The sequence below is a fragment of the Osmia lignaria genome, chromosome 15 (assembly GCF_051020975.1).
Source record: "Osmia lignaria lignaria isolate PbOS001 chromosome 15, iyOsmLign1, whole genome shotgun sequence".
NCBI classification, from domain to species: Eukaryota; Metazoa; Arthropoda; class Insecta; order Hymenoptera; family Megachilidae; genus Osmia; species Osmia lignaria.
In genome coordinates, this window is record NC_135046.1 from 1,494,676 (window position 1) to 1,510,911 (window position 16,236).

A 16,236-nucleotide genomic window follows, 5' to 3' on the forward strand; every position below is an offset into this window, starting at 1 on the left:
TGTAATTTTCCAACGGTCCTTGTACTTCGTGGCCTACTAAGCGAGAAAATTCCTTTTCAGGAGGGACAACGAGCCTCTGAATGATGAGACACGCCTTATCGTTTCGCAATCCCTTCGATTTCACGGTGGAACTTGAAAACGATGGTGTTTTTCCTACCGGATAACACGTCGCGTGCGTGTATTTGAGAAATAGAATCCTCTCGTTTCGTAACTGTTTATTCGAAACGATGCTAACGACGACGGAAAACAACTGCTTATGCTCTCTTCGGTTCGCTTGGATTTGAAAGCGAACGAGGAATCATTTATATTCGGAATTTTTTCAAGGAACGTTCATTTTTCTTTTCCCTTTTTTTCTTTTACACGAAACGTTAATGGCTTGCTTTCACTATCGTTCTCGCTGGCGACGAAAAGAAAGCGCTGTAACTCGCGTCCTCTTTCCAACAATCATCCCCCTGTTTAATCTTCCCACGGATTAACTTATCAAGGTGGCGAGAAAGAATCGTCGTTATCACGATTAGATACGTTAGGCGGTGCGCAAAAGGGGAAGAAAATCTTATTTACCAAATACAAGTTTTTTAATAAAAACACTGTTTTGCGAATGAACGAAAAGGTGATTCGATTTTTGCTTTGGCCCCACTCCCTCCTTCGAGCGATCTAAATAAGTGTCATTTCAAAAATTTGCAAAATGCAGGAGAGTAATTTTCTTTATTCGTCCGTGCACCCACACACGAATCTCTGGTGAACATGCAACATGCAGTCCGTTCACCGAGAGACTGACCTCGATTCCACGTTTCAAGAACGTGCCTTTTCGCGTCACGACTCGGAATCGTCGCGACCTTTGCGATCCTCTTGTTCCACGATGACGATTTTACCATTGGAACGCCACGGATTCCAATCACGAATCGTTCGTCCATCGATTTTCACGTATCGTTCTACGTACAGTTAATCGACGAACGCCTCCGGCCTTTGCCTCGATTCTGTTTTATGGACTGGAAAAAGGGGTTAAGGAATCGTGGCGAAGACGTCATTAAGTACGAAAAAGCAGCTTAAACGGTAGAGCATATTTAGATTTCTGTCCACTTGCCGGACTTCGGAACACTCTGAAGTGCACATGTAACAAGGTGATGGCCAATCGACCACGTGCTCGACTCGTGTCGAGTTCCAGAAAATCCTTGTTACATTCGAAACCGAGGATGCACCACTACTCTTTGAGGGAACACGCATGGCAACTCGTTGTGGCCAATTGAACGAGCATAACTGAAAATCGATGTGATTTCCAAACGAACGGAAATCGAGTGCAACGCGTGGCCAGCTGTTGATCGTTAAAAGCTCGTCGAGTGGAACGAAATTCGACTCGCGTTGCTGCGACGGAATAAGAAGCGGTTGCACCATTGCTCGATTAATAAATAATGGCGCGGTGAAACGAGCATTTAATTAGATACGGTCTCGTTAGAATGCGTCGAAAATGGCAGAAGCTTAATGGTGAATGAGAACGTGATGCGTCGCCGGGGAAGGAGCCTCCGTCTCGGTGAATATAAAAGGCTATTAAACTGTGAACCTCGCCGAAAAAGCGATATTCAAAGTTAGACGGTTGAAGAGATGGCCTGAACCTGTGGGTACCGTTACTACCTGTTCCTCGAAGCATCTCCCGTTTTATCTCTGTTCAGAAGGTAGAGGCCACAACTTCTCTCGCGGAACCCATCTTGACTTCTTATTTCTCTCTGTCTTTCTTCCGCCACCTTCCGTCGCGTCGTATCTCTCCCGTGTACCTGTTCCTCGAGGACCGCGAAATTTCAGGTTCGTTAACCCCTGAAAACGCGTCCTTTCCAGGGAAACGCTTGCTCCTTTCTTTTCTTTTTTTTTTTTTCCTTTTTCTTAATTCTACCGTTTTGACACCTACATATGCTGGGAACGGTGCGACTCGTTGCTTTCGTGGTGAGATGAAGCCGAGAAAAGAGCAGTGACCAGAAGAGTGGCAGTGTTTTAATAACGGTTACAGATGCGTTAACACTCGGTCGCATCCGACGAGATGAAATTTTAACGAGGAATCGTGTTTCTATAGTTACAAAAGTTTGAATCGAAGAACAAACAGCTCTTTCGGAGCCAGACACTTTTCAAAATTATAATTGCCTATTGTATATTCGCACACTTTCGTCTAATTGCCAAGCCGATCCTGCGATACGCGATCATTACGAATATTACACGTTCTACTACACTGTCCTAAATTCACAAGCCACCGAGCGAAGCATTGTTTACGTCACTCTCTAATAGAAAACCTTAATAATCACGAAAAATTGCATCGAACCTTGCAATTTCTTCGAAGTATCTCATTTTCAGGTCACATGTAATGAATTCTCGAATGATTTAACTGGTATAAAATATCGAGAGAAAAAAATGGCAATACGTGGCGCTGTGATTTGGATCCGAGGCACGCAGAGATCGTTGTCCTCGTTCAGAATATGTGCGCGAAACACCTAGCAGCTCCGATCGGAAAGTCACCTGCCGCATACCTTTTGCTCCGTCGCCGGAGGCGGCAGCCTCCGCTCTTTCTCCGAAAGGTACCGGCCACCAGAAACAGAGAGAGAGAGGGACACGATTCGCGAAAAAAAGATTCGCTTTCACGAAAGTCCAAGCCGCCTTTTCGTTTTCCCGCATCATTCTCTGTCTGCAACGAGTATACCGTGCGTTCGATTAGAAACTTTTCACCATTTTCCAATCGGCTGAAAACATTCCTCGCGTTATAATAAATCAAGCCTGTCAGACACATATTGTCGCGCTGAAAGCGGCAATATCGGTCTACGTAAATCAATCCTGAATTCATTTTATTCGGTCGTATAGAGAAGTCATTGGTTAATTCGCGGTGCTACGAAAAGTACGTGAAATCGCGAGCATAGTGGGACGGGAAACGTAACAGGAGGTAAAATTCTTGGCACGAAACGATGTTGCACCGTTGCTCGAACTGTTCCCCGGTTACCGCCTCTATCTTGCCGTAGATTCCGGGTTTAAACGGTTCTCCGGAGAATCGTCGGAATCATCTGAAACGCATCATTAAATCATCACGGGGAAAAAAGTACGACGTACGGTAAAGACGAGATTCACGATGGAAGGTATTATAATTGAAGAAATATACAAGCACAGCCTGTATATTCGAGAAACTATGAGAGTTATTTAAAAACGAAGACACGCCTACAACAAAAATGTCCCATGGAACGTAGCTGGGTTAACCGTGCATTTATTAAATCCTGAACGATCAGGAAAATGATTTAGGAGAATGTAAGAAAATCTAAGTGTAATAGGGGACACCGATGATATAGGATAAAATGCAAAATATTCAATTGATAAGACGGCAAGCGAAATCAGAGGAGCGCACCTTGCGCGGTGCCGCTCGTTCCAGCAACCCAGATCTCCGTTCCGCGATGGAAATACATATACCGTTAAAACTCGCCATGGGCCCGCAATCGTTACTCCCGTTCGACGAATCCTCGGCCACCAGCTATTCTCACTCCCTCCCCGCGTTTGATGATCGATCAAAACTCGTTGCGATCATCCGAAGATCGACCTAGCCGTGAAAACTGGTCCCGTTTACTTGGGTCACGACGACCCCGCGACGAATTATCCTCGCGGAGAAAGCGAGTTCACGAACTGCAGCAACGATACGTTTCTCTTTGACGAGGTGTCTATACAAAATAAGTAATGAAACTTTTGAAACGCCGCGCCGTGGGAACCCCGTATCCAAAGTAGGTATCTAAGTTGTTATAGCTTGCTGCATATTAAACGACGCGATTTCGAAAGTCTGGCGCGATTTCGTGACAGAAAATTATCGCGAATTTCTAGTTTGATGTTTGAAAAAAGTGAAAAACGGAAGAAACCACAACGGAAGGGATCCCTTTAACGCGACGCAACATTCTCACGGCCATCGCCGCTTTCGAACTATTCTGCGTCTGCATTGTTGCGGCTTTTGCATAATTCCACTTCCGGCATTCCGCTCGTTTTCGCCCGCTCCCGTATCCAACGACCGGCACGGTTTTGCCAGCAGGCGAAAGTGCTTCTAATGGTAAATAATCAACAACGGTCGATGAGGCGGTTGGGAGGGAAACGTCAATGGTCGAAGGAACGGTCCGGTCGGTCGCGTCGGCTGGCGTGTACCGAGTAAGTACACCCGGGTATCCGCGACCCGGCTACTGGATTTGTGGTTTCGCTAAGGGGGCCAGTGGTATGTCGGACACGTCTGACAGGATTACTTGCCAGCTCTATATCGGTGAGAATCGATTCGACGTAACTCGAGTATCCCGTTGAAATATGGAAGGCCGTGCCGCAAGATTCACTCCGAAAGTTTTTCAGAATCCTGAAGGAAACTTTGCCATCGCGGCAAAGGTTCGATGATCACAGTTCAGGTAGCTACGAGCGATGATCTCGCACGAAATTTCATTCTAATAACACGTACTCGAAACTTTCAACGTAACCCTGATTAGCTTTGTTAGCGTGTAGCAGGAGTGTGGTTAGTCGCGACCTCGAGGCGGCCGCGATTTATCGAAGGTACTCTGGAATCAGTGGACGACTAGACGCGGTAAGAGAGAACCGCAGAGCGTAATAACACAGCCACGTAGAAGAGGCGCACTGAGAGTACGCCTGCGGCACTTTTCTCTCGACTTAATCGTTATGGAAAGTCCGAGGATAATATGGAACGTCGCGTCGGTGCACCGCAGAATCTTGTAGCCGACGCATTCTCTCGCCAGCCGAGAAAGACGAACGTTTTTAACTACCTCTTTTTTCCCTCTTTCTACGTAAATTCGAATTTTAACAGTTCGATGAACTCGAACAAAATTTCAAATTCCGGTGCGATCTTTCAGTTTGAACAAGTGTATAGATGAATAACAAATGAATATACGATAAAATTAGTGATTCGAGTATTTGAAATATGAGCTACCGGCGAATCCCACGAACTCGAGCAAGATCAATGGAGAATATATGTAGATGTCCTTTTTCTCGAAGCAACGAGCCCTGCATTGGAGATCAAGGATAATACACAGGTACACCGCAGGAATCTCGTTGGATCGGATCGGCTGGTAGCCCAGATTGCCGAAGCGAGGTACCCGTCGACAGCCGTGGGACCGAAACCTTCTGATACTCTGCAAAACCTCGACTCTGAAAATCTTGCAAATTAGAACATTCCTCGAGATCCATCGGCCTTGATCGTTAACGTTCAAATGTAAAAAAGTCCGTTGACCAGAAATGCGATCCTCAGACTATCGGTCTCTATCGCATAGCGTTAGAACCAATTAAAGCAGAAAGCTGTCGCATTAACCGTCAACGAAATTCATCTAAGTATGGTATAACGAAATTGTTGAAAAACTGGAAAGAAGGGGACTCGGATGGGCATCGGAGCGGGAGGAACGGATGGGCGCTTAGCTCGCGGCCAAAGGAGGTTGAGTGAACGGGGCACTCTTGCGGACGACAGACGCACACACACACACACACACACACACAGGCCTCGATAGTGGAAGAGAGAAGGAGCAACGTAGGCAATAAGCGAGAGAAAGATAAGGAGTGAAAGGGGAAGAGAGACGGTAGACGGTGTTTGTAATCAAAGGGGCGATCCGCGGTGCGGTGTGGAAGAAAGTCAGCCTACTGGGGAGCCAGTCCGGCACGGCGCGTTGTCCCGAATGCACGTCGAACCATCGATTTCCGGCTGTCGCGGCCACGTGATCGCACACTAACTTATTACACCTTTGTCCATCAATTACCATTTCATCGCGTTCATTGCTTCATTCCACTCGGCACGCTGTTGAAAATCTCTCGACGTTGATGTTTCCCATGCAACATCGGGTGTAACTGGTAAATCGCGCGACTTCCGCTCGAAGAATCGAATGGTTAAACCAGCTACAGTGGGTTACTTGATAAATGGACAATTCTGCGGCAAGTTGAAGAAGATCACGTGGGCGGGGAACGGTGTTGGTATTTCGGTATTTCGGTATTTCGGTATTTCGATATTTCGGAGCCAGCCGGTTCGCTGTTCTCTCAGAGATGAAAACGAGTGGCGATTGAACGGTGAGTAGAGGGTGGGAACTGGTACGAATTGTGAAGTCGGGAATTTTTCCGTGTCGCGAAACCGGGTAACGCGGATTCAGAACGATCCGGAGGTCGGAGGTGTCTCGATTCGGAGTAAAGAAACGCTCTACTTCGAAATCGCGAGATGTACTTTCGAAATGAAAGTCATTGAACTTTATTCGAAATAATATGTTTCTGCCACTTAGTCGTTCGACTGGAATACCTCATTTTGAGTGCCATTAGAAACGACTGACACGTGGCAAGACGTACTGTGCGCTGAGAAATGCACTCGCGATTATTATGTGTCATTGCAGTATAAATACTCGTATTATCGCGTAATGAGGTAATCGTTCGTAAATAAACAAGCTTGCAGTCACAGCCATCTTAATCTCGTCAAACGAACGCGATAATTTAACGGGATTAGACTATGACAGTCGTAGTAAATCTACTTAAAATTATGTCGGACAAGAGAAAAGAAACGTTGATATTTTATATCACCTGACGCAAGTGTAAATGATAAAATTAAAGGCGAAAGTTAACAGGTTGATTATCCGAGAGGTGATAACGTCGCGGTTATCGTTCGGAATATTAGTCGGCCGCGTTCGGGAGATTTAAAAGAGGAATCGCGACAGGTGGAAATCGATGATATTGGACTCGACACGGCGATTCTCTATCGAAAGAACGCTCGCTGATCCTGTTAATTCTCTTAAAGGGCAACTAGTAAGGCTTCGATGAATGTCATACCGATATGAAATCGTGGAGCGTTGAAAAAGTTTGCCGTTTCCTTTCGTTCCACCTTGCCGAGACATACCTCCACGTCCTTCGAAAGGGTTAATGTGTCATTCGGATCGGTTCCACCGAATAAGGTATTCGTTACAGCCGATTCCGTCCACTCACGGTGGGAGTAAAAGGTTGCCAATAACAGGAGACGAGACGACGCGACGTTTCCTTTTGATCGACAAGAAACCTCTCTGGCGAAACCAGTTTACGTTGTGGCGGACATCGCGCCGGGTCTTTGAAAGCCGATGGCATTTCGCGTTTTTCTCATCTTTTTCTTATTTTATTTACCAGCGAACCGAGAGACCGTGATTTTCTAACTGCCAGCCATTCCGAGGCCCGATGTACGGATAATTATTATTCTCGATCCTCGTGAAAGTTTCGAGGTAGGAAGCGTCGACGCTTGCCAAACAAACCGACTACCACATCGATCTCTTTGCTGTGTTCCATGTTTCGCAGCGTGCACGTAACGCTCCAACGACACGCTCTTCCTTGCAATAATTCTATTTTCATTTCCCTTTTTTCTTTTCTATATTCACAATTTTCTCTGTTTCTTTTCAACTCGTTCCAAGATAGACACGCGACACTATGAATAGTACTTGGCGAATTCTTCGATTATTACCCAATCGTTTGATGACACACTGTTCGGAATACGTCACCTGTCGCGTGATTTCTTTAAAGCCGGAATAATGAATGAAAAAAAAAAAAAAAAAAAAAAAAGGAAAGGATCTTGAAAACGAATCGCGAAGGAAATGAAAAAAACAGGTCGAATTTTAATGACGCTCTTCTCGGCAAGATGAATGCACGAAGATTCGAGTAATGAATGGAGCACGCTGTCAAAATCCGTGAAGCGTGACGGAGAACGCGCTTGTTACGCAATTCTGCCGCATTGTAGAGTCGTTTAACAGGCTGGGAAAATGCAGAATTCCATAGGAAAGACCGTCGCTTAACCGAGTGTAAACATTTCCGCGCGGAACAGCCGATTCCTGCTTCCGAATAAGGCCGACCACCTTCCTCCTGCAATTGCTACTCGTTAAAACGCGTTTCACCATTTCACCCGATGCGAAATTAATCATTGATCCTGAATTTAATGATCCTATTTGTGCAAGCGTTAGTTCATCGGAGTAGATGTTATTCGATCGAGATTGATAATAAATTAAACGTAACGCGAGAGAACTAGCGAGTCGTAAAGATAGGTGATAAAACGCGAGATGATGGAGCAGAACGAAAAGTAGAATAAGTCTGTCGGCGTTAGAGCAGACGTACGAGTAGAACGGGGAAGAGTTGTAGGTCAGTTTCGAGCGGTTTATTAATTCAGAGCAGGTTCAGCTGTCCCGGTTGTTTGACAAACCGATTACCTGCTGGTAATCGAGCCGTGCATTTATTAGTTTTGGGTGTCGGAACGGATCGGTAGTTGAAGGGTTACTATTGTAATTTCCTCTTCCAATTTTTTCATTTCCGACTTGGTTAAATTGAATAATAGGAACAGATCGAAGATAAAGCGACGCGCGGATTCCGGGATTTCTGTGTCAAGTTTGAAGCGTGGCAAAGTATCGGGGACAGGTGGGATCGATCGGGCGCGTCTTACAAATCGGAACAGTGTTTCGTAATATGTATTTTCACCAAGAGCTCGGTGGGTGCCGAGCAGCCGAGAGAGCGTATTCCAACATATCGAGAATGTGGCAGAGTTCAGGCCTGCGGCTACGAATTCCGTTACAAGCACTTGTATGGTTCTTCGGCTTCCCCCGTGTCCGCGCCCTCCTCGGTCCACGAATCAATTTTTTCACCTTACAACCAGTCTCGGGATCCACGAATGGATCCCCGTTTCTTCCTCGCCGATTTCGAGCTTTCGCGGCCTCGTCTTCGGTTAAACAGCTCCGTAAGTCATCGAACATTCGTACGAAACCTTGTCTAAAAGTGTCGTGAAATTGATGGTAAAAGCACCGTGCAAGTACGAATGTGTTTCACCGACCGATTTACGATGCCGCAAGGAAGACTTTCCATTCTGTCGAACCGCGTGAGAGAGGCATTATCCGTGAAAAGGACCGTGAAAATATGAAAAAAATTACGACCGCGATTCGACGAGACGGCGATCAGCTGATTGCGAACCAGCGACCCCGGGTCAATCTACTTTCTACTTCTCGCGTTCGACGGAAATCGTTTGGCCGAGGAAGGAACGTCGACGAAAAGGGAAGGGAAAACGTGCTGCCGGTTCGTGGTGTTGGTTCGATAGAAACGAGCATACTTTCTCGGTACGGGAATATATACATATCGTTAGAGGATCGGGATGGTGATGAGTGAAAACGTACGGAGGCGGTGAATAAAGAGTCGCCCCCTGAAGACACTTATTGGCCGGTGGTATGTCTTCTCGAGTCTCCGCGAACATATTTTCTCGCTGCTAGAGAGAGGATCTCTAACGAAGAGAAAGATCGTTTTTATCTTTGTCGCGTGTCCATCCTCGTTCGTGTCTTATAATTTAAACGGACGAGCAAGATTAACTGATTTTCCGTCTTTGTTCCAAGTTTAATTGACTCATTAAAGAGAAAACTTGGATTTAACCCTTTGCACTCGAAAGGCGACTCGTATGCTTTTTTCGTACGATAATCGAGAAGCGGTAATAACTATTTGATCAACAAGATTCTATCGAATACAATCGTATGGCGAAAGGGAAACGAAAGCATAACGAATCTGGCATAATAAGAATCTTTTTTCCATAATTAACGCGTTGATTACCGCAGTGAAAACGATGGCACACTTTAGTAAGAATTATCAAGAACGGCCGGCTGTCAGTGATTTACATCAAAGCGTGAGTTTATATTTGTTTGCAATTTGCAGTTTAATGGTATTGTAACAGTACCATGGGTAGTCAGGAAAACGAGCAGTTACCAGCGAGAAACATGAAAGTTCCGCGTTAAGTTGGTCACGCGAGTACGCCGGCAAGTAGTTAAAGAACGCTTAATGACCGTCTGAGAAGATCTCCGACTTTACGTGACACAGTTAGCCGACGTCTATTCCTATGGTTGCGTTGATGACAATTCACGAGATTTCTGCCTGGCGAACGGTGCACACATTCCAATTTCCCTCGACCGACCAGATCTCGTTTACCGTTTACCGATCTCTAATTTAGCCGTTTCGATTAAGAAATAAATTGCAATACCAAGAATAAATGGTTCCATATAGAAAATAAAGGATAACCTAATAATTTCTCATAATTCCCTACGTAACGTAAATAAAACCGCATTCTCGTCTCACGTAAGCCGGCTTATTGCTCTGAATGAAATTAAAAGAGAAAGTTGTAATAATCCCGATGCGAAAAAACAAAGAAAGAAAGAAAGAAAGATCATTCTCAGTCTCAGCGGATCGGACAAAGTTAGCTCGAATCTGTTGGAGAACTTGTCCGTCGATTACGACACTGATCGTCTACAATAGCAGGGACCTGTTTTCAGGGAGTGGCCAACATTCCGGAGCTGTAAAGATCAACAACGTGTCTGAGATGAATGGGACGGTTTAAGCACGATCCGGAAAATGGATGTGGCCAAAAGCACAACGGAGGATTTCGTGACGGTGGTCAGCGTCGAGAGTCAACCACCGCCGATAGAGAACTTCGTCACGGTGTTGTCTATAGGCAACGGGAAGAAGGATGAGGAACCAGCCGCGACCTTGACGAAGAACCAAGTAAACGGCGTCGATGGACCGCTCGAGGAGGAAGTGGAAGTGTTCAGGCTACCTGGAGAACGATTGGGATTCGGTTTGAAGTTCGAAGGAGGGAACAAGACCTCTGAACGTGTCAGGAGGCTTTTCGTTCAGAGCTGCGCGGAACAGAGCCCGGCGAGCAGGGCGAAATGCTCGTGGGGCACCTTGGGAGAGGGTGACGAGGTAATTTCTTTACTTCTCTTTTTCGATCCCGAAAGAAATCACGAGAGCGACGTTTATGATTTCCAAGGCTTCGCTTGCCGTGTAACGATTCTCAAGAGAACTGGCGCGATTTGTTCGCCTCGTAAATAAGAAACGAGCCTCTCGTCGCGTGTCACGTGCACACCGTTCGCATCAGTGGGTCTCTTTTTTTCCTTGCAGGTACTCTCGATAGACGGTGTACCAGTGACACACATGACCCGTTTGGATTGCGTGAGGAGATTGAAGGAATCGCAGCTGGTTATCAAGCTGATGGTTAGGTGCAGAGGAGCGCTCAGGCCCGAGGTGGTGAGCGCTGAGAAAAAAACATGCCCGGAGAAGAGCAAAGTGCCGCCGGAATTGCCATCGGCGCCTCCGCCTGTTCCGCCACGAAAGCTGAGACAAGCTCGTGGCTTAGCCGACGGCGAAGCTAATCCGAGTCCTGTGAAGAAGTCCTGGAACGGATCCAGGTCGCAGAGCAGCTCGCAAACCAGTTCTCCTAGCAACAATCTTGACAGCAAGTCCACTTCTTTCGAGAGTTGCGAATCTTCGCCGAAGATTCTTAACGGATCGGTTCAGGAAAGTCCCAAGGGTTCGCCGAAGGAACGTTCGCCGGAACTCGCCAAGTCGAAACAGGTTACTATCGATTAATTACTCTCACGATGATGAATGTTTAAGAAGAATAGATTAACGTTAACGTATGTCCGTAGGAACCACCAGAAGCGATGGTGTACGTGGACGCCAGGTCTCAGTGTGGCTCGACCCACGGAAGCACGTCGGACGACACAGGAAGTTCAATGTCCACGGTGATCGACCGATTCTCAACATCCGACCGAGTGTCGACCGTGTCAACCGTCTCAACCGCCTCCACTACGTCCGAGCAACCCGGTGAATTCTCCCGAATCGATCAAGACTTCGACCGATCCTCCAACAGCGATCTACAACTATCCAAAGTGGTATGTCCTTTCGATAACATGGACACCGATTACGCGAGCAATCATCCCGATTATCTGCTGCGTCGTCTGGCAAATTCAGAGGCCGTCACCCACGTCGAGTCTCGAGGAGAAGTCGAGAAGGTGACCGCAGTGGTGGCACCCAACACGGTGCTGATCGAAGAGACGATCACCTTTCAGCCACCGTTGAGCTTCCAGGATGCGCCGTTGAGTTACGGCCACGAAGCCAGGCCAGATCTCTTCTACACGGCCGACCTGGCCGCCGACTCGACCACGCATTTCCGGCCAATTAAGGACGACGTGGAGCTGGTCGAGCGCGTGAACAGCGTCCACGAGGAGGAGTACGACGCTTCGGACTCGACCACGACGTTGAACGGACGAAGCTCGAATAGGACACCACCTCCTCTGCCTGTCAGGAATCACGTGAACAGGATCAGCGTCAATCAAACGAGCAACGATCGAGTCGTCGAGCAGCGTCAGCAACGATCCAGCCCAGAAACTTCCGACACACGATCGAAGGCACCTGTCCTACCACCGAAGCCATTACCCAGAAGAGACGTTAAGGTCAGGCGAAAGAGACCGCCGCCTCCTCCGCCGCCGCCGCCGCCCACCGTTCTACCGAGAACAGACGTCAAGATGTCGTCCAGCTTCGAAACAGAAGATGAAGAACCGTCGAGAACGAAGAACGAAGCTTCCTCCGTGAAACCTGAAGAGGATACGAGCGTAGAGAAGGTGGAGAATGGGCCCAATGGTCTCAGTAAACAAGAGTCTGAAGTGCAGCTGACGTTCTCTAAAAATTTTGGAAACGAAGGTGAAGATTTCGGTGAAAAGAAGAGGACCGAGGAGACGGACGACACTGAATCCATGGAGAACTATGATGTTCACGAAGATGACGGACCCAGGACTAACAAGGTGCTGGAAATCATCGAGTTAAGAAAGGCGAAGGCTTTCGCGCCGTTGATTACTAACTCGAAGGATGTTAAGAATAAGCCTAAGCACGATGAGAATGAACGAGCGAACGGCGATAGCGAGAATGTTAAGAGGAATGAGAGAATCAAGCCGGAAATGAGAAGCGGAACCATCTCGACAGACATGGAGGACTCTGAGGAGGAACACGAAATGAGCACGAAATTTAATGAACCTATTGATATGCAATCCGATGCGTCGGATCATTCCGGTGAAATGGATTCACCATCGAAGACGAATGCGTTCGATCGACGAGAAATCGAAGATACATATCGATCGTGTAACGATATCAATCTGCACGATTTGAATGTGAACAGAACGAGGAATGAAAAGGAAAACGTTGAAGAAGAGGACACGAGCGAGGAAAGCGACGATGGCGATTACTATTGGCAAAGCAATTTGGCTACCATTGGCGAAGAGGAGGAAACAAATTCTCTCGAATACACGAATGCGTAAGTTTCCTCTCGCGATTAACAAATTATCCAAAAATTTATCCAATAATAAAAACGTATTGCATTCGTCGGATAGGTAGAAAACTTGTGAAATTATGTTTGTAGCCAGCTCGTATCGTGTGGGGATTAATCAAATGATTGGTTTCGAAATGTAGACATTCTGATATGATTCAATGACGTAAAAGTATCACAAAATACCACTTAAGACATATCAAATTAAAGATCGAGGTTTATTGAAAATATCTACGTAAACACTCCATAAATATCTTATCATTTAAACAGTGTATCTTAATACTGGTTCGTTTGTCGTTGGACTCCGTAAACTCTACATCGGTCGATCCATTGTTTGTTTTAGAATACCGATGAAACGTGTGCGTAGTCGTTTTTACGTCAAGTAATGCATTTAACATCGATCCGAAGAAGAATCTAACAAATTTTTTCATTGAGAAGACCTCCTTTGTTTTGCAGGAACAAAGGGGCGAGCGATAGCGAGAGTAACGCGACGGAGAAACCAGAATGCCAAGAATCGCCAAGCAAGAAAGACTCGTTCAATATAAATGGTAAGTACACGTTCTCGATGTCTTCATTACTCTTTGCTTGCAATTTTCATTTACAAAAAAGAAACGCAAATGCATTAAAAAAAAAAAAAAAAAACAAAAAAAAACAAAAAACAAAAAGAACAAAAGACTCTTGTGAAATTTTACACGAAAACGATTCGAGAGATCACGAATGAAACGATTTTATGAAAGACGGTTAAGTGGAGCTGGAAGGAATTCGCTGGAGCGGAGAACACACGCGGAACGCACGCCCACGCGCCGCGTCGCGCTTCATAAAGGTTACGCATTAATCTCGGTGCGTTACGCGCCGCCGTTAAGGTTCTCTAGTTTCCAGCGAGCGAGCGTTCGAAACGGAGGCAGAGCTCTCTGAAACGAGAGACAAAGGTGTGTTGCGGCGCACCCTCGACGCCAAGAATTCCTTCTCGCCCCGATCCGGCATCCACGACCAAATAGACCCGTTGCTACTCATTGTCCGCCAAAGATGGATCGCGACTTACGTGGGAAATCGAAGGCGAAACGATGCGGCCAGCGACACTCGATTCCGCCGTAAAAATATCTGTATCCTCCCAATCGACTAAATCCGAGGATACTATTTTAACCCTCCAATTGATTGGCTATCGCGATTTTTCAATTTTTCCAACGAACGGACGCGTGACCTCAATCGCATTCATAAATTTATCTCATCTAGAGGGAAATTTGTAGAGTCTTATGACTATCTTTGAAAATTAAGGTTCTGCTTATAATGTGAGCATATAGTGGGAATAGCTATTGTAGAAGAGGTGCAGAGTAATTGGTAGGCTCGCATGTACCGGATGTCGATTATCGTGGGTGTACGCGCGATCATTTACACTCGGTGCCTTAATAACGAGCAGCATCGTGATCCATTCAAAACGAGAAGTACCAAGAAGTACCGATCGAGCCGCGCGATATGACGGGTGTTTAAAACCGACATGCCGCGTTTCAGCCCTGATTTGTTCGCTTATAACCCGAGATTCTTCTGACGTCCATCGCTGGCACGAAAGAGCAAAGTAGGATGAGATGATCTTTAGGTCAGTATACTATGGACGACACGCAAAGTCCGTCTTGGTGGAATGCAGTCTTCTTCGATCGGATTTTCATAGGCGGTGCGGCTCCAGGTTGGCTATAGATCGAGGTCTACGGTCTGTTCGATTGGGAGCGAAGCAAAGTGAAAGATCTGGAAAAGGAAGGCGATTAAAGAGGGAATGGAGGACCTTGAGCGCGGTCAAGCCACCGCGAGTGCTCGACCAGACGGCAAACACTGCCATAGCCATGGGTATGCGCTTACCACCGCCATATTGTTGTGACTACCATATACCCTGACAGACCCTGACCAACCACCCACACTCGACATCTCTCTGCCTTCCTCCGCGTGTACGTTCCGTTCAGCCGGAGGTATAGAAGCCTCGGCTGATGGAACGCGGTGACACGACCGACCGCCTAGCCAATACATATCCGACTCCTTTTCTCCACCATCATTTATCATTTCCAATGATTATCCGGTTACTGGTTTACGTAACCGGTGTCGATGATCGCTCGTCGGATGGAAATGATAAGGCCATCTCCTCTCGAGTGCATCCAATCACGAGCTTATGATATGCTAATTTGCAACATAATAAGCTGGAAGTATCAAGTGGTTGGTTTTCATTAATAATTGCCGGTGGATTAGACGATAAAGAAGGTGGTTTTCGAGGAAGGAAGAAATAAAAGGACAGCCTGTAACGTATCAGGGCGCGGGCTGTGCTCGTTCGCGGTGCATTAACCCAGGCAAACCACCAAGATAACTCGGCATCCTCTTCCACGGAACTGGTCACGAACGATGATTAGCCGAATCAATCATTCGGAGAAACTATCGATGGTAAATCACCGGAGAAGGCCTCGAAGCGACTTGCTCGAGAAACAACGGGGCTAAACGCTGCCGGAAGATCGGGATGCCCTGTTTAAACGGCCCACCCCGGAACTCGACCGAGCATTCGTTCAACTTTCCATTCGCCGTATTTCGAAAAGGAACGGTCAAATTGCGAAATAGAAAAGGACTTTTCTATTCGTTCAAACCGTAGGTAGTTAGCATGTTAAGAATACGATACTCGTCATTATCCGGACGGAGAATGGAAGCGATCGCGTCTGAAAGGATCTGCTCGGCGCCTACGCGAAGCCAATATGTCCGATTGAAGCGACAACATTCCAGTCTGCCGACCCGGAAGGTGCTCGAGCCTCGACATCGATTCGATTAGCTTCGATAAGTCATACTCCGCGTCTCGTTCCAGCGCTCGGTTCTGTTCCTTGATCCGAGGAATTCGAGGAATCCGCGGTTCAACGAGGGGACAAAAGATTCATATCTTTTCTTAATCTTTTATTTCTCGAAATGAAAATTCGATGATTTCTACCTCCTCGCGTACGATCCTCGCAAGGAAACGTTCCCGCGTCCCAGAAATGACGCGCATTCGTCGCGCGACACGTTCGTGTAAATTTTCGGCTTTAAAAGCAAAGCCGTTTTTTTTTCCTGAACGGCAATTGGCCTGGGATCGAAACGAGAGAGGAAACGTCCCTTTACAGTTATACCGTATCCGAAGA

The 16,236-nt window shown here is 46.6% G+C and overlaps 1 protein-coding gene across 4 annotated transcripts in view; it reads left to right on the plus strand.

The window, feature by feature from the left end:
• bbg (PDZ domain-containing protein big bang) overlaps positions 1 to 16,236 on the plus strand; it is a 44,204-nt gene that overhangs the window by 4,619 nt on the left and 23,349 nt on the right. Inside the window, exons 1-5 of one of the 4 annotated variants that reach the window (XM_034315645.2) lie at positions 3,827 to 6,048; positions 10,272 to 10,701; positions 10,900 to 11,352; positions 11,427 to 13,087; positions 13,556 to 13,647. In XM_034315645.2, the coding sequence (XP_034171536.2) occupies positions 10,351 to 10,701; positions 10,900 to 11,352; positions 11,427 to 13,087; positions 13,556 to 13,647 (2,557 nt within the window). In that variant the 5' untranslated portion in view covers positions 3,827 to 6,048; positions 10,272 to 10,350. Of the gene's footprint in view, positions 1 to 3,826; positions 6,049 to 8,216; positions 9,632 to 10,271; positions 10,702 to 10,899; positions 11,353 to 11,426; positions 13,088 to 13,555; positions 13,648 to 16,236 lie in introns of those variants that run through there. The other 3 variants (XM_034315648.2, XM_034315647.2, XM_034315646.2) reach the window with 3 other exon arrangements.